Here is a 21,745-nt window from a genome sequence, read left to right on the forward strand (position 1 = left end):
CATCACTGCAGTGTACAGAGAAGGTTGTAGGCCCATCACTGCAGTGTACAGAGAAGGTTGGTGGCCCATCACTGCAGTGTACAGAGAAGGTTGGAGGTCCATCACTGCAGTGTACAGAGAAGGTTGGTGGCCCATCACTGCAGTGTACAGAGAAGGTTGGTGGCCCATCACTGCAGTGTACACTGAAGGTTGGTGGTCCATCACTGCAGTGTACAGAGAAGGTTGGTGGTCCATCACTGTAGTGTACACTGAAGGTTGGAAGTCCATCATTGCAGTATATAGAGAGGGTTAGAGGTCTATCATTGAAGTGATATTGAGAAGGTTGGAGGTCCAACATCAAAGTATACAGAGAAGATTGCGGTCTATCAGGGAAGTATACAGAGAAGCCTGGAGGTCTATCAGGGAAGTATACAGAGAAGCCTGGAGGTCTATCAGGGAAGTATACAGAGAAGCCTGGAGGTCTATCAGGGAAGTATACAGAGAAGCCTGGAGGTCTATCAGGGAAGTATACAGAGAAGCCTGGAGGTCTATCAGGGAAGTATACAGAGAAGCCTGGAGGTCTATCAGGGAAGTATACAGAGAAGCCTGGAGGTCTATCAGGGAAGTATACAGAGAAGCCTGGAGGTCTATCAGGGAAGTATACAGAGAAGAGTGGAGTTCCTACATTGAAGTATATTGAAGTTTTGGTGTTTAGCATCGCTGTATCCAGAGAGGCTAGAGATCTAACATTACATATATAAAGTAGGTTGGGGGTCTCAAACTGGAGAAATGCTTTTGTGATGTCTAGACTGGGATTCCATCATTCTAGACTGGAAGCTCTTGTTGGAGAAGAGGTGGTGGGATCTACCAGTAGACCACACTGAGGAGACACACAGCTATCCTGACAGGAGGGGTCGTATTGAAGACTGTGGAGATACCTTGAACCTCTTGACTGGTTCTAGCCTGAAGAACGCTGGAATAGTGGACCTTCTATGAGGAAGTCCCCATACTCTTCAGGTGAGGTTAAGGGTGCCTGTGTCCCACAGACATTACTGCTCTTTCTTGTAGTATTATTATTTCTTTAATCCAATTATTTTTCCATAGTCGGGTCTCCTTCTCCTCCATGAAAGATGCTTCTCCTGCTCCTGGCTCATGTCCTCTATGTGAGGTGTGAGGCCTCGCTCCCAGGTGGGTACCGAGGGTCTTCTCACCAAGTAAAGGGTTAATCTTGGTTCTATTTGCACCATTGTTTTCTTGCTCTCTTGGTAGACACAAGTTCATCCCATGTCTTGTCCCTACATCACATTCCTGCCTGGGGCTCCTGGCGTGTTGGGGCGGCTCCTGGGCCACCTTTGAAGTGGGATTGATACAAAGATGTTATGGGTCTCTGCTCAGAGGGGGAGGGTTGGACCAGCTGTACAGATGGATCAGCCTTTGAAGTTTTCACTCTTTTGAAGTTCAGGCTAGGAAGAGTTATTACAGTGTCAGCAAAGGACTGTATGATAATAAAGCCTGGCCCGGAGAGCTAGCAATCTCATCTCTCTGGACTGTCTCCTCACATTAGAACATTCGGAATGCTTCACGGTGAATGGGAAGGATTACCGGGGTTCTGTGAACCATGCTGGAGTGGCAAACGTCCCGTGTCTCTACTGGAACCAGACCGTCCAGCACCGCTTCAACACACATTCCGACCTGTCCGGAGAACTGGGACTCGGGAACCATAACTACTGCAGGTAATCCACCTGTGAGGGATGCATTATGGCGGGGGTCTCCAAACCTTCTAAACAAAGGGCCACTTTACTGTCCTTCAGGCTTTGAGGGGGCCAGACTGTGGCTCCTGGGAGTAGAAACTACCTCAGAATCAGTGGGCGTGGTCAATATCTCAAGCTTGGTGGTCAGCGGAAGTAAAATAATTACATAGTGTCTGTGGTCAATGGGAGGAATAGTGCCCCATCATTGGTGTCAGTGGGAGGAATAGTGCCCCATCATTGGTGTCAGTAGGAGGAATAATGCCCCATCATTGGTGTCAGTGGGAGGAATAATGCCCCATCATTGGTGTCAGTAGGAGGAAAAGTGTCTCATCGGTGTTAGAGGAATAGTGTCCCGTTGGTGTCATTGGGAAGAATAGAGCCCCATCATTGGTGTCAGTGGGAGGAATAGTGCCCCATCATTGGTGTCAGTGGGAGGAATAGGGCCCCATCATTGGTGTCAGTGGGAGGAATAGCGCCCCATCATTGGTGTCAGTGGGAGGAATAGTGCATCATCATTGGTGTCAGTGGGAGGAATAGTGCCCCATCATTGGTGTCAGTGGGAGGAATAGTGCCCCATCATTGGTGTCAGTACAGGAATAGTGCCCCATCATTGGTGTCAGTGGGAGGAATAGCGCCCCAGCATTGGTGTCAGTGGGAGGAATAGCGCCCCAGCATTGGTGTCAGTGGGAGGAATAGCGCCCCAGCATTGGTGTCAGTGGGAGGAATAGCGCCCCATCATTGGTGTCAGTGGGAGGAATAGCGCCCCATCAATGGTGTCAGTGGGAGGAATAGCGCCCCAACATTGGTGTCAGTGGGAGGAATAGTGCCCCATCATTGGTGTCAGTGGGAGGAATAGCGCCCCATCATTGGTGTCAGTGGGAGGAATAGTGCCCCATCATTGGTGTCAGTGGGAGGAATAGCGCCCCAACATTGGTGTCAGTGGGAGGAATAGTGCCCCATCATTGGTGTCAGTGGGAGGAATAGTGCCCCATCATTGGTGTCAGTGGGAGGAATAGTGCCCCATCATTGGTGTCAGTGGGAGGAATAGCGCCCCATCATTGGTGTCAGTGGGAGGAATAGCGCCCCATCATTGGTGTCAGTGGGAGGAATAGCGCCCCATCATTGGTGTCAGTGGGAGGAATAGCGCCCCAACATTGGTGTCAGTGGGAGGAATAGTGCCCCATCATTGGTGTCAGTGGGAGGAATAGTGCCCCATCATTGGTGTCAGTGGGAGGAATAGTGCCCCATCATTGGTGTCAGTGGGAGGAATAGTGCCCCATCATTGGTGTCAGTGGGAGGAATAGTGCGCCATCATTGGTGTCAGTGGGAGGAATAGTGCCCCATCATTGGTGTCAGTGGGAGGAATAGTACCCCATCATTGGTGTCAGTGGGAGGAATAGTGCCCCATCATTGGTGTCAGTGGGAGGAATAGTGCCCCATCATTGGTGTCAGTGGATGGAATAGTGCCCCATCATTGGTGTCAGTGGGAGGAATAGTGCCCCATCATTGGTGTCAGTGGGAGGAATAGTGCCCCATCATTAGTGTCAGTGGGAGGAATAGTGCCCCATCATTGGTGTCAGTGGGAGGAATAGTGCCCCATCATTGGTGTCAGTGGATGGAATAGTGCCCCATCATTGGTGTCAGTGGGAGGAATAGTGCCCCAAAGGCTGGATAAAGGCAAAGGGCCACAGTTTGGATTCTGGGATCATATCTGGGTGGGTTCTCCTTAGCCGGTACCCCTCTTCATAAAGTCCTGATGGAACTTCCATGTCCAGACACCGAGATAGAATTGCTGTACGTGTATGATTGGAATGTCTCTCTACGGTCATTCCTCATATTTCTGTAAAAGGAAATCAGAAAGCTTAATTCAGAATTCGCTGACCTTTGCCTCTGCTGGTTTCCAGTGTCTGATCCCTGGTGGCCTCCATCTTTTCCCAACTTCTCAGGGCTGGAAAGGTCAGGGTGAGGTTGGGGTGGAAAGGTCGGGACGGGTTGGGATGGAAAGGTTGGAATGGGGTTGGGATGGAAAGGTTGGGAAGGGTTTGGGATGGAACGGTTGGAATTGGGTTGAGATGGAAAGGTCAGGATGAGGTTGGGATGGGGTTGAGGTGGAAAGGTTGGGATAGGGTGGGGATGGAAAGGTTAGGGTGGAAAGGTCGGGATGGGGTTGGGGTGGAAAGGTCGGGATAGGGTTGGGATGGAAAGGTCAGGATGGGGTTGTGATAGAAAGCTTGGGATGGGGTTGGGATGGAAAGGCTGGGATGGGGTCGAGGTGGAAAGGTTGGGATGGGGTTGGGGTGGAAAGGTTGGGATGGAGTTGGGATGGAAATGTTGGGATGGAAAGGTTGGAATGGACGGGTTGGGATGGAAAGGTCGGGATGGGGTTGGGATGGAAAGGTTGGTGTGGGGTTGAGATGGAAAGGTCGGGGTAGGATTGGGATAAAAAGGTTGGGGTGGAAAGGTCAGGATGGGGTTGGGATGGAAATGTTGCAGTAGATAGGTTGGGATGGAAAGGTTGTGGTGGAAAGGTTAGATGGGGTTATGGTGGAAAGGTTGGGATTAGGTTGGGATGGAAAGGTCGGGTTTGGGTTGTGGTGGAATTAGGATGGAAAGTTTGAGGTGGGGTTAGGATGGAAAGGTTGGGGTGGGGTTGGAATGGAAAGGATGGGGTGGAAATGTTGAGGTGGGGTTGGGATGGAAATGTTGAGGTGGGGTTGGGATGGAAAGGATGGGGTGGAAAGGTCGGGGTGGGGTTGGGATGGAAAGGATTGGGTGGAAATGTTTGGGTGGGGTTGGGATGGAAAGGTCGGGTGGAGAGGTTGGGGTGGGGTTGGGATGGAAAGGATTGGGTGGAAAGGTCGGGGTGGGGTTGGGATGGAAATGTCGGGCTGGAAAGGTTGGGGTGGGGTGGGGTTGGGATGGAAAGGTCGGGGTGGAGAGGTTGGGGTGGGGTTGGGATGGAAAGGATTGGGTGGAAAGGTCGGGGTGGGGTTGGGATGGAAATGTCGGGCTGGAAAGGTTGGGGTGGGGTGGGGTTGGGATGGAAAGGATTGGGTGGAAAGGTTGGGGTGGGGTTGGGATGGAAAGGTCGGGTGGAGAGGTTGGGGTGGGGTTGGGATGGAAAGGATTGGGTGGAAAGGTCGGGGTGGGGTTGTGATGGAAATGTCGGGCTGGAAAGGTTGGGGTGGGGTGGGGTTGGGATGGAAAGGATTGGGTGGAAATGTTTGGGTGGGGTTGGGATGGAAAGGTCGGGTGGAGAGGTTGGGGTGGGGTTGGGATGGAAAGGATTGGGTGGAAAGGTCGGGGTGGGGTTGGGATGGAAATGTCGGGCTGGAAAGGTTGGGGTGGGGTGGGGTTGGGATGGAAAGGATTGGGTGGAAATGTTGGGGTGAGGTTGGGATAATCCAACAAATAATGGTGTTTTCCTGCAGGAATCCGGATTCTGATGTCCAGCCTTGGTGCTACGTATCCGAGACGGAGGATGGACAATACTGGAAGTTCTGTGATATCCCAACATGCCACAGTGAGTACCGCACACGCCTGGCTATATCCGTGCTCTTCTTGGATATGTGTACAGAATTCCAGACATTCCCTGGTCCCCGGTGAGCACATCCCCGCACTGATGTGACGTCTGGGTGAAGGACAGTAATAATACCCGGCACATAACCGCCATCCCTAGTCATCCTTCCACTCCGAGTCCGTGTCCTGTATGAGGCCACCATGATGGTGCTTCCCGTGTTCATGCATGTCTGTGTAACCCACTAGAGTACTTACCTTTTCATTACTCGACCAGCTCCCAGCGCTGTCATACTTTGACTGCCAATCACTGCAGCCCTGAACCCACATGACTGTCACACCCCGTGGTTGAGGCAGACGGAGTGTTCTTGGTGGGACTTACGTTGGAGTATTAAAGGAAAACAATTTGGAAAAATAAACAAAGATTTGACTTCCATCACATTTCTTGAAGCCCTAAAATACCAAAATGGTAAAAACACCCCGAAATGTTCAGGACTCGGCGCATCCAGTGTGGGGGCCAGGACTATGTGATGCAGAGCAGCCTGCACGTCAATAGTCAGGAGTTAGTGCCCCCTTATGGTGGTGATGGGTGGTGAGTGCCCCCTTATGGTGATGGGTGGTGAGCGCCCCCTTATGGTGGTGATGGGTGGTGAGTGCCCCCTTATGGTGATGGGTGGTGAGTGCCCCCTTATGGTGGTGATGGGTGGTGAGCGCCCCCTTATGGTGGTGATGGGTGGTGAGTGCCCCCTTATGGTGATGGGTGGTGAGTGCTCCCTTATGGTGGTGATGGGTGGTGAGTGCCCCCTTATGGTGATGGGTGGTGAGCGCCCCCTTATGGTGGTGATGGGTGGTGAGTGCCCCCTTATGGTGATGGGTGGTGAGTGCCCCCTTATGGTGGTGAGTGCCCCCTTATGGTGGTGATGGGTGGTGAGTGCCCCCTTATGGTGATGGGTGGTGAGTGCCCCCTTATGGTAGTGATGGGTGGTGAGTGCCCCCTTATGGTGGTGATGGGTGGTGAGTGCCCCCTTATGGTGATGGGTGGTGAGCGCCCCCTTATGGTGGTGATGGGTGGTGAGTGCCCCCTTATGGTGGTGATGGGTGGTGAGTGCCCCCTTATGGTGGTGATGGGTGGTGAGTGCCCCCTTATGGTGATGGGTGGTGAGCACCCCCTTATGGTGATGGGTGGTGAGCGCCCCCTTATGGTGGTGAGTGCCCCCTTATGGTGATGGGTGGTGAGTGCCCCCTTATGGTGATGGGTGGTGAGCGCCCCCTTATGGTGGTGATGGGTGGTGAGTGCCCCCTTATGGTGGTGATGGGTGGTGAGTGCCCCCTTATGGTGGTGATGGGTGGTGAGCGCCCCCTTATGGTGGTGATGGGTGATGAGTGCCCCCTTATGGTGGTGATGGGTGGTGAGTGCCCCCTTATGGTGATGGGTGGTGAGCGCCCCCTTATGGTGGTGATGGGTGGTGAGTGCCCCCTTATGGTGGTGATGGGTGGTGAGTGCCCCCTTATGGTGATGGGTGGTGAGCGCCCCCTTATGGTGGTGATGGGTGGTGAGTGCCCCCTTATGGTGATGGGTGGTGAGCGCCCCCTTATGGTGATGGGTGGTGAGTGCCCCCTTATGGTGGTGATGGGTGGTGAGTGCCCCCTTATGGTGATGGGTGGTGAGCGCCCCCTTATGGTGGTGAGTGCCCCCTTATGGTGATGGGTGGTGAGTGCCCCCTTATGGTGATGGGTGGTGAGCGCCCCCTTATGGTGGTGATGGGTGGTGAGTGCCCCCTTATGGTGGTGATGGGTGGTGAGTGCCCCCTTATGGTGGTGATGGGTGATGAGTGCCCCCTTATGGTGGTGATGGGTGGTGAGTGCCCCCTTATGGTGATGGGTGGTGAGTGCCCCCTTATGGTGGTGATGGGTGGTGAGTGCCCCCTTATGGTGATGGGTGGTGAGCGCCCCCTTATGGTGGTGATGGGTGGTGAGTGCCCCCTTATGGTGATGGGTGGTGAGCGCCCCCTTATGGTGGTGAGTGCCCCCTTATGGTGATGGGTGGTGAGCGCCCCCTTATGGTGGTGATGGGTGGTGAGCGCCCCAATATGATGACAAACAGAGCTAATCATTCAAGCAAACAGAAGTGGTCAACAAACAGTGTTTACCGGCCAATCACATCAGTAGAGTTGAAAAGTTTGTAAGTCATACAAGTGGAGGGTCAGTGAGTGGAGACGTGTGATCGATTCGGTCGGAGTTGTCCCATTGGACGGTCGATCGATCATGCTGGTATTTGCAGTTCAATGTTTTCTTTGTAGTTACTGAGTTCTAATAAGTCGGGAAATCTGCTCTGAGCAACATTCCCACCACCGAGGTTCTCACACATGTAATGTGAGGAATGTTTTATTCATATGTACACGTGATCCACCCTTCCATGTTCTCTCCATGTCAGGGGCGGATTGACAACTCATGGGGCCCCCGGGCAACAGGGGATCATGGGGCCCCTGTGTCCTTGCCCAAACTCAAAAAAGCCTATGAAAAAGGTACCAGGGGCATCTCATGGGGCCCCCTACTGACCCCAAGCCCTTGGGCAGTGCCCGAGTTTCCAAATGGTCAGTCCGCCCCTGCTCCATGTTGTCTCCGTGTTCTCTCCATGCTGTCTCCGTGTTCTCTCAATGTTGTCTCTGTGTTCTCTCCATGTTCTCTCTGTGTTCTCTCCGTGTTTTCTTCATGTTCTCTCTGTGTTCTCTCCATGTTCTCTCTGTATTATCTCCATGTTCTCTCCAAGTTGTCTCCGTGTTCTCTCCATGTTGTCTCTGTGTTATCTCCATGTTGTCTCCGTGTTCTCTTTATGTTGTCTCTGTGTTTTCTCCATGTTGTATCCATGTTTTCTTCATATTCTCTCCATGTTGTCTCCGTGTTCTCTCTGTGTTCTCTCCGTGTTCTCTCTGTGTTCTCTCCGTGTTCTCTCCACGTTCTCTTCGTGTTCTGTCCGTGTTCTCTCCATGTTCTCTCCGTGTTCTCTCCATGTTGTCTCCGTATTCTCTCCATGTTGTCTTCCGTGTTCTCTCCAAGTTGTCTCCGTGTTTTCTTCATGTTCTCTCTGTGTTCTCTCCATATTGTCTCCGTGTTTTCTCCATGTTGTCTCCGTGTTTTTTTTATGTTCTCTCTGTGTCCTCTCCGTATTCTCTCCATGTTCTGGGTGTCGCCAAGTATTGCGTTCTAAGGAGATGTCACTACTAGACTACGAGGGGTGTTCAGTCACAGCGGGACTTCTGGGTTTCTATAATAAAGGAACACATTTCATGGAGTGGAAACTGCATTTATTTTCCACCCTCCTCCTCTGCTACATTTCTACCCTTCTCCCAGCGTGTCACCAATGCCTGGGAAGCTCCGGCATAGAATGATTTGTCGGGATGCAGGACCCCTCCGAGGACAGCCGGCTTCACTTCCTCATCGCGTTCACCGTTCCCACAGGAAGATTCATCCCTTGTACCATTTCACGATCGATTATCCGGGATCAGGCGTTCCATGCGCTGAATGTTCCCAGGAATGACGGCTGTGGGCTGGGAACCGCCTCGGCCAGGATGGTCACTGATGGACGTACCACCATCTTGGGAACCTTTCCACCAATCAAATGTCTTCCTGCGACTGGGTGTCTCATCGCCGTACTGCGCCTGAAGTCTTCTGTGGATATTGGCGGGTTTTCCACCTTCACTCACCAGAAACGTCCTCACCACACGCTGCTCCACGCACACGCTACCACTGGTGTCCGCCATCTTGATGAACGGTCTCTGGACTGGCCCGCCACATGTGCGCCCCCTATTAGTAATAGAACGCAACTGCCACTTATACTTTGTGCGGTATCGCCACGCCGGCGTCCCTGAATTAAGTGAGAAGTTCCGCTTTGACTTGCACACCGTTTGTAGATGAGCGCCGTGTTGGCGTGTTGTCCATCCAGACGGAGGTGCAGCAACCCTCCTCATATAGGACTCTGTGATTTCTAGTCCTGCCACTAGGTGGAGGTGATATCCTGTAGTACAATGTGATGTTCTCTGGGTGAGGCTGATGGTGACTTCTTCTCCCTGCAGTGCCCGGCTACATGGGGTGCTTCGCGGACTACGGCGCACCTCCCGCTCTCTCCGGTTCCAGCGGGACTTCAGGAAAACTCACCATCCAAACCTGCATCCAGTTCTGCCGTGTCCGGGGCTACCAGGTACTCAATACCAGTCTACAGTCCTACCACCCCCAATACACCCCACAGTCCCACCACCCCCCCAATACACCCCACAGTCCCACCACCCCCAATACACCCCATAGCCCTACCACCCCTCAGTCCTCCACCCTCCATTACACCCCACAGTTCTACCACCCTCCAATACACTCCACTGTCCCCTCCCCCCAATACCGATCATATCTGATACTCAATTCATCAACCTTCATCACAATGATAAGGACCCTTTTTTTAGTCATGTGACTGTCATCTTCAAATCTCATTAGAGTCGGGTAACTGCCATTTTTTCTATAAGATTCCATTATCCTGACACGTTAACTTTGTGAGCCTTTTACCCGTCTGCTGCTGATTGGCTGTGAGAAATGCATGGTTCCTGACATTGGTGTTTGGTCTTTGTGTCAGTATGCAGGTCTGGAGGCGGGTTACGCCTGCTTCTGCGGCAGTCCTTCCGATGTGTCCTCATTGCAGAGGGTTAGCAGCTCCTTGTGTGACCATACATGCTTTGGGAAGGCCAGCGAGGTCTGCGGTGGGGACGGGAATCTCAGCGTGTATAGCAGTAAGTACGGCAATATAGATTGGTGATTCCATGTATATAGGGTCCATTTATAGAAGGCCAACTTTCCAGCTGCTCCCGTCATTCTCCTCCCATAGAGGTGAAGATAGTCCATAGATTACAGATAGATCTATGAAAATGTTTCCACAGCTTTTTCATCAGAAATGTTGCAGATAATTTCAGGGCTCCATCTGCTTGTCACCGTTTCCTTCATCCCCCGGACCGGCTGAGGTCAGCCCCTGATATGCAGGAACTCCTCTCTGTAGGCCTCCATGGTGTGATGTTCATGTTGTGCTCTCTCTGCAGCGTGGATCGGGGCCTGCAGCGGGAACTTTTCTTCTCCATCTGGGGTCCTGTACTCTCCGGATTATCCTGATGAATACAGTCCCAGCAGTACATGTTCATGGGATATTCACATCCCGGGAGCTGCCTCTATGGAGATCAGGTTTCATATCTTTCATGTTGAAGATCCAAATGATGTTCTGGAGGTGATAGACAAACAAACAGGAAGTCTTCTCATCCAAATAAAAGGAGGCCAAGATCCTCCCAACATTATAAGCTATCCAACTGCATCTCTTCGTGTTACCTTCACGTCCGATCGCGCACACAGTGGTCAGGGATTCGCCATGACGTACAAAGGTAAGACAAGTTGGAAAAGATCTCCTACAGATTACAGGGGACTCAGGAGTTTGTTGATGGTGGTGGTTGGGGTCCTTCATTCGTAACCACTGAGTGGTCAGCATGACAGGTGCGGGCACACTAGGATAAAAAAAAAAGGGGTGAACAACCCATTGTTTAGAAAAAGTATCTACTGAGCTGCCTAACCTCTGATGAGGTGAATGACCTTCTAGGCAGAGTTATATATCACCACCATACTACGCAGTGGTCATTGTGGGCCAGGACCTTCCTCAGGGACGAGGAACAGAGATGGACCTCAACACTAACAAAGTTTTGTGATCACCAGATTCACTCTGACAGAGTGATCACATGGCATTGTTATTAAACAAAACCATGTCACACGGGGACAGGTCAGGTTAGGATGCTGTAGGAGTCTGGTTTCAGAGGTGTAATACGGGAAATAACTGGCTTCTCACCCTGTGTTCTAGGTATGATACCCGACTCTGAAAAGTCTACCACTCCAGTTGAAGTGAAGACCAAGAACAGTGAGTTGCACTGCCAATAACCTTCAATGCCTGGTTCTGACCAATGAGGGCCAGCAGTTGTGGGAAGCTGGTCCGGCATGCTTGTGGTTTGGGTCTGGGTTTTGTTGTTGCTGGGTCTGGCATGCTTGTGGGTTGGGTTGGGGTTTTGTTGGAGCTGGGCCTGGCATGTTTGTGATTTGGTTGGGGTTTTGTTGGAGCTGGGTCTGACATGCTTGTGGGTTGGGGTTTTGTTGGAGCTGGGCCTGGCATGTTTGTGATTTGGTTGGGGTTTTGTTGGAGCTGGGCCTGGCATGCTTGTGGGTTGGGGTTTTGTTGGAGCTGGGCCTGGCATGCTTGTGGGTTGGGGTTTTGTTGGAGCTGGGCCTGGCATGTTTGTGATTTGGTTGTGGTTTTGTTGGAGCTGGGTCTGACATGCTTGTGATTTGGTTGAGGTTTTGTTGGAGCTGGGTCTGGCTTGCTTCTGGGAGTTGGGGTTTTTCTGTTACCAGGTCTGGTATGCTTGTGGGTTGGGGTTTTGTTAAATTTGGGTCTGGCTTGCTTGTGGATTGGGTCTGGCTTGCTTGTGGATTGGGTCTGGGTTTTGTTGGAGCTGGGTCTGGCATGCTTGTGGGTTGGGGTTTTGTTGGAGCTGGGCCTGGTGTGCTTGTGGATTGAATTTTGTTGGAGCTGGGTCTGACATGCTTGTGGGTTGGATTTTATTGGAGCTGGATCTGGTGTGCTTGTGGATTGGATTTTGATGGAGCTGGGTCTGACATGCTTGTGGGTTGATTTTGTAGGAGCTGGGCCTGGCATGCCTGTGGTTTGGGTTGGGGTTTTGTTGGAGCTGTGTCTGGCATGCTTGTGGGTTGGGGTTTTGTTGGAGCTGGGCCTGGTGTGCTTGTGGATTGGATTTTGTAGTAGCTGGGCCTGGCATGCCTGTGGTTTGGGTTGGGGTTTTGTTGGAGCTGTGTCTGGCTTGCTTCTGGGAAGATTTGGGGATTTGCTGTTACCAGGTCTGGCTTGCTTGTGGGCTTGGGTTTTGCTGGAGCTGGGTCTGGCATGCTTGTGGTTGGGGTTCTGTTGGGGCTGGCATGCTTGTGGTTTGGGTCTGAGTTTTGTTGGAGCTGGGTCTGGCATACTTGTGGTTTGGGTCTGAGTTTTGTTGGAGCTTGGTCTGGCATGCTTGTGGTTTGGGTCTGAGTTTTGTCGGAGCTGGGTCTGGCATGCTTGTGGTTTGGGTCTGAGTTTTGTTGGAGCTGGGTCTGGCATGCTTGTGGTTTGGGTCTGAGTTTTGTTGGAGCTGGGTCTGGCATGCTTGTGGTTTGGGTCTGGGTTTGGTTGGAGCTGGGTCTGGTGTGCTTGTGGATTGGATTTTGTTGGAGCTGGGTCTGACATGCTTGTGGGTTGGATTTTGTTCGAGCTGGGCCTGGCATGTCTGTGGATTGGGTTGGTGTTTTGTTGGAGCTGTGTCTGGCTTGCTTGTGGGTTTAGTTTTGTTGGAGCTGGGCCTGGCATGCTTGTGGTTGGGGTTTTGTTGGAGCTGGGCCTGGCATGCTTGTGGTTGGGGTTTTGTTGGAGCTGGGTCTGACATGCTTGTGGTTTGGATTTTTTTGGAGCTGGGTCTGCCATGCTTGTGGGTTGGATTTTGTTGAAGCTGGGTCTGATTGGCTTCTCACCCTGTGTTCTAGGTATGATACCTGACTCTGAAAAGTCTACCACTCCAGTTGAAGTGAAGACCAAGAACAGTGAGTTGCACTGTCAATAACCTTCAATGCCTGGTACTGACCAATGAGGGCCGGCAGCTGTGGGAAGCTAGTCCTGGCATGCTTGTGGTTTGGGTTGGGGTTTTGTTGGAGCTGTGTCTGACATGCTTGTGGGTTTGGTTTTGTTGAAGCTGGGCCTGGCATGCTTGTGGTTGGGGTTTTGTTGGAGCTGGGCCTGGCATGCTTGTGTTTGGGGTTTTGTTGGAGCTGGGTTTGGCATGCTTGTGGTTTGGGTTGGGGTTTTGTTGGAGCTTGGTCTGACTTGCTTGTGATTGGGGTTTTGTTGGAGCTGGGTCTGACATGCTTGTGGTTTGGGTCTGGGTTTTGTTGGAACTGGGTCTGGAGTGCTTGTGGGTTGGGGTTTTGTTGGAGATGGGCCTGGCATGCTTGTGAGTTTGGGCTTTTTTGGAGCTAGGCCTGGCATGCTTGTCAGTTGGGGTTTTGTTGGAGCTTGGCCTGGCATGCTTGTGGGTGGGGTTTTGTTGGAGCTGAGCCTGGCATTCTTGTGGGTTTGGGTTTTGTTGGAGCTGAGCCTGGCCTGCTTGTGGGTTGAGGTTTTGTTGGAGCTGGGCCTGGCATGCTTGTGGGTTGGGGTTTTGTTGGAGCTGGGCCTGGCATGCTTGTGGGTGGGGTTTTGTTGGAGCTGGGCCTGGCATGCTTGTGGGTTGCGGTTTTGTTGGAGCTGGGCCTGGCATACTTGTGGGTGGGGTTTTGTTGGAGCTGGGCCTGGCATGCTTGTGGGTGGGGTTTTGTTGGAGCTGGGCCTGGCATGCTTGTGGGTTGGGGTTTTGTTGGAGCTGGGCCTGGCATGCTTGTGGGTTGAGGTTTTGTTGGAGCTGGGCCTGGCATGCTTGTGGGTGGGGTTTTGTTGGAGCTGGTCCTGGCATGCTTGTGGGTGGGGTTTTGTTGGAGCTGGGCCTGGCATGCTTGTGGGTTGGGGTTTTTTTGGAGCTGGGCCTGGCATGCTTGTGTTTGGGGTTTTGTTGGAGCTGGGCCTGGCATGCTTGTGGGTTGGGGTTTTGTTGGAGCTGGGCCTGGCATACTTGTGGGTTGCGGTTTTGTTGGAGCTGGGCCTGGCATGCTTGTGGGTTGGGGTTTTGTTGGAGCTGGGCCTGGCATGCTTGTGGGTGGGGTTTTGTTGGAGCTGGGCCTGGCATGCTTGTGGTTGGGGTTTTGTTGGAGCTGGGCCTGGCATGCTTGTGGGTTGGGGTTTTGTTGGAGCTGGGCCTGGCATGCTTGTGGGTTGGGGTTTTGTTGGAGCTGGGCCTGGCATGCTTGTGGGTGGGGTTTTGTTGGAGCTGGGCCTGGCATACTTGTGGGTTGGGGTTTTGTTGGAGCTGGGCCTGGCATGCTTGTGGGTGGGGTTTTGTTGGAGCTGGGCCTGGCATGCTTGTGGGTTGGGGTTTTGTTGGAGTGGCTGCAGTGGTTGTGGAGCTATGTGACCTCAGTGATCTCTCTGTGTTACAGCCTGGTTTCTCCTGGCGGCTGGATTGTCTCTCCTGGCTCTCGGGATCGGCTACTTCATATGGCAGTAAGTTGTCCTGGAAAACTGGAGTGTTGTGTGTAATGGATGAAGCCGTTTGTTTGGGTTGTGTTGTCATGGAATGCTGAGAGAGCCAACAGTTCATCTCTGGACAAAGTTGGTGAAGCCAAATCATGGCATGGGGAATATATACAACTTTGCAGAATGATGATGGTTCTGATTGTGGTGGTAGGTCTACAGTGACATCACACACTTCACTTCTAAATGACCTCTGACCTGGAAGTGTTTAGTAAGGGTTCCCATTCGACTGATCAAATGGACACAATGTGGGGATTCGAGAGGGTTACTGGTCCGATGGTGGGGTAAAAAAAGACCTTCAGTGACAGAACCCTCAGTCAGGTTGGTGTATCACCAACGGTGATGGATAATCGATGACGTTCAATTACACCTGATAGATCCTGAACCAAAAACCTGTCACATATACTATGAATAAGAATAATGCCCCATCATTGGTGTCAGTGGGAGGAATAGTGCCCCATCATTGGTGTCAGTGGGAGGAATAGTGCCCCATCGTTGGTGTCAGTGGGAGGAATAATGCCCCATCATTGGTGTCAGTGGGAGGAATAATACCCCATCATTGGTGTCAGTGGGAGGAATAGCACCCCATCATTGGTGTCAGTGGGAGGAATAATACCCCATCATTGGTGTCAGTGGGAGGAATAGTGCCCCATCATTGGTGTCAGTGGGAGGAATAGCGCCCCATCATTGGTGTCAGTGGGAGGAATAGCGCCCCATCATTGGTGTCAGTGGGAGGAATAATGCCCCATCGTTGGTGTCAGTGGGAGGAATAATGCCCCATCGTTGGTGTCAGTGAGAGGAATAGTGTCCCATCATTGGTGTCAGTGGGAGGAATAGTGCCCCATCATTGGTGTCAGTGGGAGGAATAGTGCCCCATCGTTGGTGTCAGTCGGAGGAATAGTGCCCCATCATTGGTATCAGTGGGAGGAATAGTGCCCCGTCAGTGGGAGGAATAGTGCCTCATCATTGGTGTCAGTGGGAGGAATAGTGCCCCATCGTTGGTGTCAGTGGGAGGAATAGTGCCCCATCGTTGGTGTCAGTGGGAGGAATAATACCCCATCATTGGTGTCAGTGGGAGGAATAGCGCCCCATCATTGGTGTCAGTGGGAGGAAAAGTGTCCCATTATTGGTGTCAGCGGGAGGAATAGTGCCCCATCATTGGTATCAGTGGGAGGAATAGTGCCCCATCAGTGGGAGGAATAGTGCCCCATCATTGGTGTCAGTGGGAGGAATAGTGCCCCATCGTTGGTGTCAGTGGGAGGAATAGTGCCCCATCGTTGGTATCAGTGGGAGGAATAATACCCCATCATTGGTGTCAGTGGGGGGAATAGCGCCCCATCATTGGTGTCAGTGGGAGGAATAGTACCCCATCATTGGTATCAGTGGGAGGAATAATACCCCATCATTGGTGTCAGTGGGAGGAATAGCGCCCCATCATTGGTGTCAGTGGGAGGAATAGTGCCCCATCATTGGTGTCAGTGGGAGGAATAGTGCCCCATCGTTGGTGTCAGTGGGAGGAATAGTGCCCCATCGTTGGTGTCAGTGGGAGGAATAGTGTCCCATCATTGGTGTCAGTGGGAGGAATAGTGCCCCATCATTGGTGTCAGTGGGAGGAATAGTGCCCCATCATTGGTGTCAGTGGGAGGAATAGTGTCCCATCATTGGTGTCAGTGGGAGGAATAGTGTCCCATCATTGGTGTCAGTGGGAGGAATAGTGCCCCATCATTGGTGTCAGTGGGAGGAATAGTGCCCCATCATTGGTGTCAGTGGGAGGAATAATGCCCCATCATTGGTGTCAGTGGGAGGAATAGTGCCCCATCGTTGGTGTCAGTGGGAGGAATAATACCCCATCGTTGGTGTCAGTGGGAGGAATAATACCCCATCATTGGTGTCAGTGGGAGGAATAGCGCCCCATCATTGGTGTCAGTGGGAGGAATAGCGCCCCATCATTGGTGTCAGTGGGAGGAATAGCGCCCCATCATTGGTGTCAGTGGGAGGAATAGTGCCCCATCATTGGTGTCAGTGGGAGGAATAGTGCCCCATCATTGGTGTCAGTGGGAGGAATAGTGCCCCATCATTGGTGTCAGTGGGATGAATAGTGTTCCATCATTGGTGTCAGTGGGAGGAATAGCGCCCCATCATTGGTATCAGTGGGAGGAATAGCGCCCCATCATTGGTGTCAGTGGGAGGAATAGTGCCCCGTCATTGGTGTCAGTGGGAGGAATAGTGTCCCATCATTGGTACCAGTGGGAGGAATAGTGCCCCATCATTGGTGTCAGTGGGAGGAATAGTGCCCCATCCTTGGTGTCAGTGGGAGGAATAGTGCCCCATCATTGGTGTCAGTGGAGGAATAGTGCCCCATCCTTGGTGTCAGTGGGAGGAATAGTGCCCCATCATTGGTGTCAGTGGAGGAATAGTGCCCCATCCTTGGTGTCAGTGGGAGGAATAGTGCCCCAAGGGCTGGATAAAGGCAAGCAAAGGGCCACAGTTTGGAGACCACTGCTGTAGACATACTGGGTAGTAAAAGGATAGCCCTCCAAACTGAGGTAAAATCCCCTCTTAGACTGTCATTGGAATAAGTGTCTCCATTTGAGTTTTTCCCTGCCTCCCGTTTGGTAACAGCAGTAAAATTATGAAATGTTCTCCAGGACCAGGTTCTGCCATAAACAATATGGTAGGTAATAAGGAGAGAAGGTGAGTGTATTGTCATCCACATTGTTTTCCTGCCCGCTCAGACCACTTAACAGGTCACATGACCAGGACCAGAGTGCCCTGGGACCTTATGGCAGGTAGGTATTTATGCCATTTGCAGTACCTCAACCCTCGCCCTTCCGAATTGCTAAACTTTGAGTTTCTCTTCACTTTCCACTACTGCTCCACAAATTGGCTGTCCATAGAATCCTCTGAGATGTTTCACTGCCACCAGACGGTCCATCATTCTACATGGAGGACCTTAGATATGCCACAGATTTGGGTTTAGGCAATGTGATCTGGAACTTCGTGGAACAGAAGTGAGAGTTGAGGAACGATGTGCCATGCTGAATGTCGCTTCTAATAGTGCAGATGAGGTTCAGTTTCGGACATTACTCGTATTCACATGGTTATGTTCTTCCTCAGATACGCCTCCTGTGGACGGCGGACCCTGGTCCAGGCAACAGATGGTGACCGCTCTTACTGCTTCATGCTGTGCAGACAAACGAAGGGACCAACTGGAGATCTGGCCAGTGTCAATCAATCTTCAATGAAATCTCTGATCTGATGGTCCAAAACTGGCCAGTCTGAGCTTTGTAATTGCCGGCAATAGGTTATCGGGGCCTCCCGGAGACCAGCGGTGAATGAAGCCTGCAATCAGCACATGGTTGTCACTGAGCCAATGTAGTGGAATTTTTATGGACACTCATACAGTGCTGGACACTGAGAGGATGGGACAGACTTCTCCATGTGCTGGGTCTACTTCCACTTGTCAATGTAGCTGGACATACTTTATGAAGGTAATCGAGGAATGCTGAAATGCTATCAGACCACGGGTCACACAATGAGATCTGAAACAAGGCCATTGCATCTGGGAAGACCAAGGACTGCAAAATCCTCTCAAGTATAATCCAAGAAGTTCCAGAACTTCAGAATTCACCCAAGGATAGTCCAAGAAGGTCCAGAACTGTGGAATCCATACAAGGATAGTCCAATAAAGTCCATGACTTCATAATTCACCCAAGGATAGTCCAAAAAGGTCCAGAACTGTGGAATCCATACAAAGATAGTCCAAAAAGGTCCAGGACGTCAGAATTCACCCAAGGATAGTCCAAGAAGGTCCAGAACTGTGGAATCCATACAAGGATAGTCCAATAAAGTCCATGACTTCATAATTCACCCAAGGATAGTCCAAAAAGGTCCAGAACTGTGGAATCCATACAAGGATAGTCCAAAAAGGTCCAGGAGGTCAGAATCCACCCAAGGATAGTCCAAAAAGGTCCAGGACTGCGCAATTCACCCAAGGATAGTCCAAGAAGGTCCAGGACTGCAAAATTCACCCAAGGATAGTCCAAGAAGGTCCAGAACTGTGGAATCCATACAAGGATAGTCCAAAAAGGTCCAGGACGTCAGAATCCACCCAAGGATAGTCCAAAAAGGTCCAGGACTGCGCAATTCACCCAAGGATAGTCCAAGAAGGTCCAGGACTGCAAAATTCACCCAAGGATAGTCCAAGAAGGTCTAGGACTGCAAAATCCACCCAAGGATAGTCCAAGAAGATCCAGGACTGTGGAACCCACCCATGGATATTCCAGGAAAGTCCAGGATTTCAGGATCTCCCCATGGATAAATAGAAAACAATGTGTGACTTGATGCTGTGTGTGCCAACATCCCATAGCTTTGATTGTAAAGGATACAGAAGTAGTGGTGGATATCTGGGACTTCCAGGGAACTAACAATAACCAGAAAAGATATATATAATACAATTCCAAAATTTTGATTGTTACAATTATAATTATAATCCAACCAAGGAAAGTCTGTGAATATCCAGGACTGTGGAACCCACGCATGCATAGATAGTTTGGAAAGGTCAACGACTGAGGAATTCTCCTAAAAATAGTCCAGGAAGGTCAATGATTAAGAAATCCACCCAAGGATAGCCTAGGAAGATCCATGACTGAGGAATCCACCCAAGGATAGCCTAGGAAGATCCATGACTGAGGAATCCACCCAAGGATAGCCTAGGAAGATCCATGACTGAGGAATCCACCCAAGGATAGCCTAGGAAGATCCATGACTGAGGAATCCACCCAAGGATAGCCTAGGAAAATCCATGACTGAGGAATCCACCCAAGGATAGCCTAGGAAGATCCATGACTGAGGAATCCACCCAAGGATAGCCTAGGAAGATCCATGACTGAGGAACCCACCCAAGGATAGCCTAGGAAGATCCATGACTGAGGAATCCACCCAAGGATAGCCTAGGAAGATCCATGACTGAGGAATCCACCCACGGATAGCCTAGGACGATCCTTGACTGAGGAATCCACCCAAGGATAGCCTAGGAAGATCCATGACTGAGGAATCCACCCACGGATAGCCTAGGAAGATCCATGACTTCTGCTTCTTTGGAAAGGACGCTGCCGGCAGGAGGTTTTGCTGGGAATTAATCCTGGCAGCACCGGACTCTTCCATGATAAGCCTCATCAATTTTTAGAAAAACCCCTGAGCTCAAACAAGCCAATCAGATCTTGTCAGATTGATGATCCTGCATGCCCGGGTTCAGTTTTTTGTGCCCTCGGCCACCCCTCATCTTGCTCTCCCCAGTTTTCCACAACGGTGAATCCAACATCAGATTCTCCACCAATTCACAGACTTTGCAGCACATTTTGTATTCCTGTACTTTGCCCAGAATTTTCACCTTTGATAAATCCAGCTTTGTCTATGTTTCAGTTGAAGCAAGTTGCTTGTTCGTTTCATTTCACATCCATTGTGGTGTATAGAGCCAAAAATGTCAGAATTGTGTCCATGTCCCAATATTTATGGACCTGACTGTATATCTGTGATCTGCATAGGCAGGTCCTGTTGGGAGGAGACAAGCCATATCTGATATTTCTATGAAAAGACCTGGGAGCCCTGAAACGCATGGAACCCCAAAAATCAGTATTGTCTCCTGCATCCTGTCCTCCAGAAAGAGCTTCTGCTGGTGAAGATTGTTGGCACTTACGATGGGGTACGCTGCATACACGCCACTGTCCCATTTCTTGGCTGCGGGTTGTGCTTAGACACCTCCTCTCTGGATTCTACTATCAAAAGTTACACTTACCAGAGAGAACACTGGTGTCATGAAGGACCAATAGCAGTGCAGCTGGTACCACGGCATGTGATTAGGATACAGAAGAGATTTCCTGGTCAGGGTATATACAGCCACACCACAAACTGGAGTCCTTGTATGTATAAGAGGACCTGTCACCTAGGGACCGATGTCATGGTGCAGGCCATGTTCCATCATGTTCTCCAGATACATGAGGAGCTTTCTTGGTCAGGTCTTCGTGTGTCTCTGATCCATACATGGACGCCATTGTCTGGTTTAGCTGTGTGGCCCCTGTCATGTCCTCAGAGAAAGGCCCAGCTAACCTTGGTGGAGAAAGATCGGCCAATGATCCGAGCCACAGCACTCCATGTGAGCCGAACAATGTGAATAATGTATAGACAATGATGTGTATAAAGGAATTCCACACATAGACATGTTCTGATGTCTTCTGTGCTCCTGTCCACGCGGTGTGTTTCCTGTCCACGCCGCGTGTTTCCTGTCTCTGTGTTTACGCTGCTCATACAAGTATCAGTCTGTATCTCCTCTCCATCCCCAATGCTGAACCTCACCCACCATCCCCGACACCGTATTCTCCTCTACTCCTCCACCACCGACACCGTCCCCTGCGCTCCTCCTCCACCCCCGACACCATCCACTCCTCTCCTCCTTCACCACCACCGACGCCATCCCCTCCTCTCCTCCTTCACCACCACCGACGCCATCCCCTCCTCTCCTCCTCCAGCACCACCGACACTGTCCCCTCCTCCACCACCACTGACGCCGTCCCCTTCTCCACCACCACCGACGCCGTCCCCTCCTCCACCACCACCACCGATGCAGTCCCCTCCTCCACCACCACCGACATCGTCCCCTCCTCCACCACCACCGACGTCGTCCCCTCCTCTTCTCCTCCACCACCACCGATGCAGTCCCCTCCTCCACCACCACCGACGTCGTCCCCTCCTCTCCTTCTCAACCCCCCGACGCCGTCTCCTCCTCCACCCCCCGACGCCATCCCCTGCTCTCCTCCACCACCGGTGCCGACCCCTCCTCTCCTCCTCCACCACCACCGACGCCATCCCCTCCTCTCCTCCTCCAGCACCACCGACACTGTCCCCTCCTCCACCACCACCGACGCCGTCCCCTCCTCCACCACCACCGACGCCGTCCCCTCCTCCACCACCACCGACGCCGTCCCCTCCTCCACCACCACCACCGATGCAGTCCCCTCCTCCACCACCACCACCGATGCAGTCCCCTCCTCCACCACCACCGACATCGTCCCCTCCTCCACCACCACCGACGTCGTCCCCTCCTCTTCTCCTCCACCACCACCGATGCAGTCCCCTCCTCCACCACCACCGACGTCATCCCCTCCTCTCCTTCTCAACCCCCCGACGCCGTCTCCTCCTCCACCCCCCGACGCCATCCCCTGCTCTCCTCCACCACTGGTGCCGACCCCTCCTCTCCTCCTCCACC

General features: G+C 51.9%; 1 protein-coding gene across 2 annotated transcripts; it reads left to right on the plus strand.

Moving 5' to 3' along the window:
* Nucleotides 1-662: 662 nt before the first annotated feature.
* Nucleotides 663-20,696, plus strand: LOC149435920 (kremen protein 2-like). 2 transcript variants are annotated; one of them, XM_089662257.1, is made up of 11 exons: nucleotides 663-996; nucleotides 1,084-1,167; nucleotides 1,544-1,712; nucleotides 5,162-5,253; nucleotides 9,320-9,444; nucleotides 9,865-10,018; nucleotides 10,322-10,654; nucleotides 11,122-11,178; nucleotides 12,846-12,902; nucleotides 14,388-14,451; nucleotides 17,599-20,696. In XM_089662257.1, the coding sequence occupies exons 2-11, from the start codon at nucleotides 1,110-1,112 to the stop codon at nucleotides 17,738-17,740; spliced, it is 1,251 nt and encodes a 416-aa protein (XP_089518383.1). In that variant the 5' UTR covers nucleotides 663-996; nucleotides 1,084-1,109; the 3' UTR covers nucleotides 17,741-20,696. The 2 variants fall into 2 exon arrangements, with proteins under 2 accessions (XP_089518383.1, XP_089518385.1); XM_089662259.1 differs by lacking the exon at nucleotides 12,846-12,902 and having other exon boundaries at nucleotides 856-996.
* Nucleotides 20,697-21,745: the final 1,049 nt, after the last annotated feature.

This window comes from Staurois parvus, unplaced genomic scaffold (assembly GCF_062004578.1).
Source record: "Staurois parvus isolate SC_StPar_1 unplaced genomic scaffold, SC_StPar_1.0 ptg001450l, whole genome shotgun sequence".
NCBI classification, from domain to species: Eukaryota; Metazoa; Chordata; class Amphibia; order Anura; family Ranidae; genus Staurois; species Staurois parvus.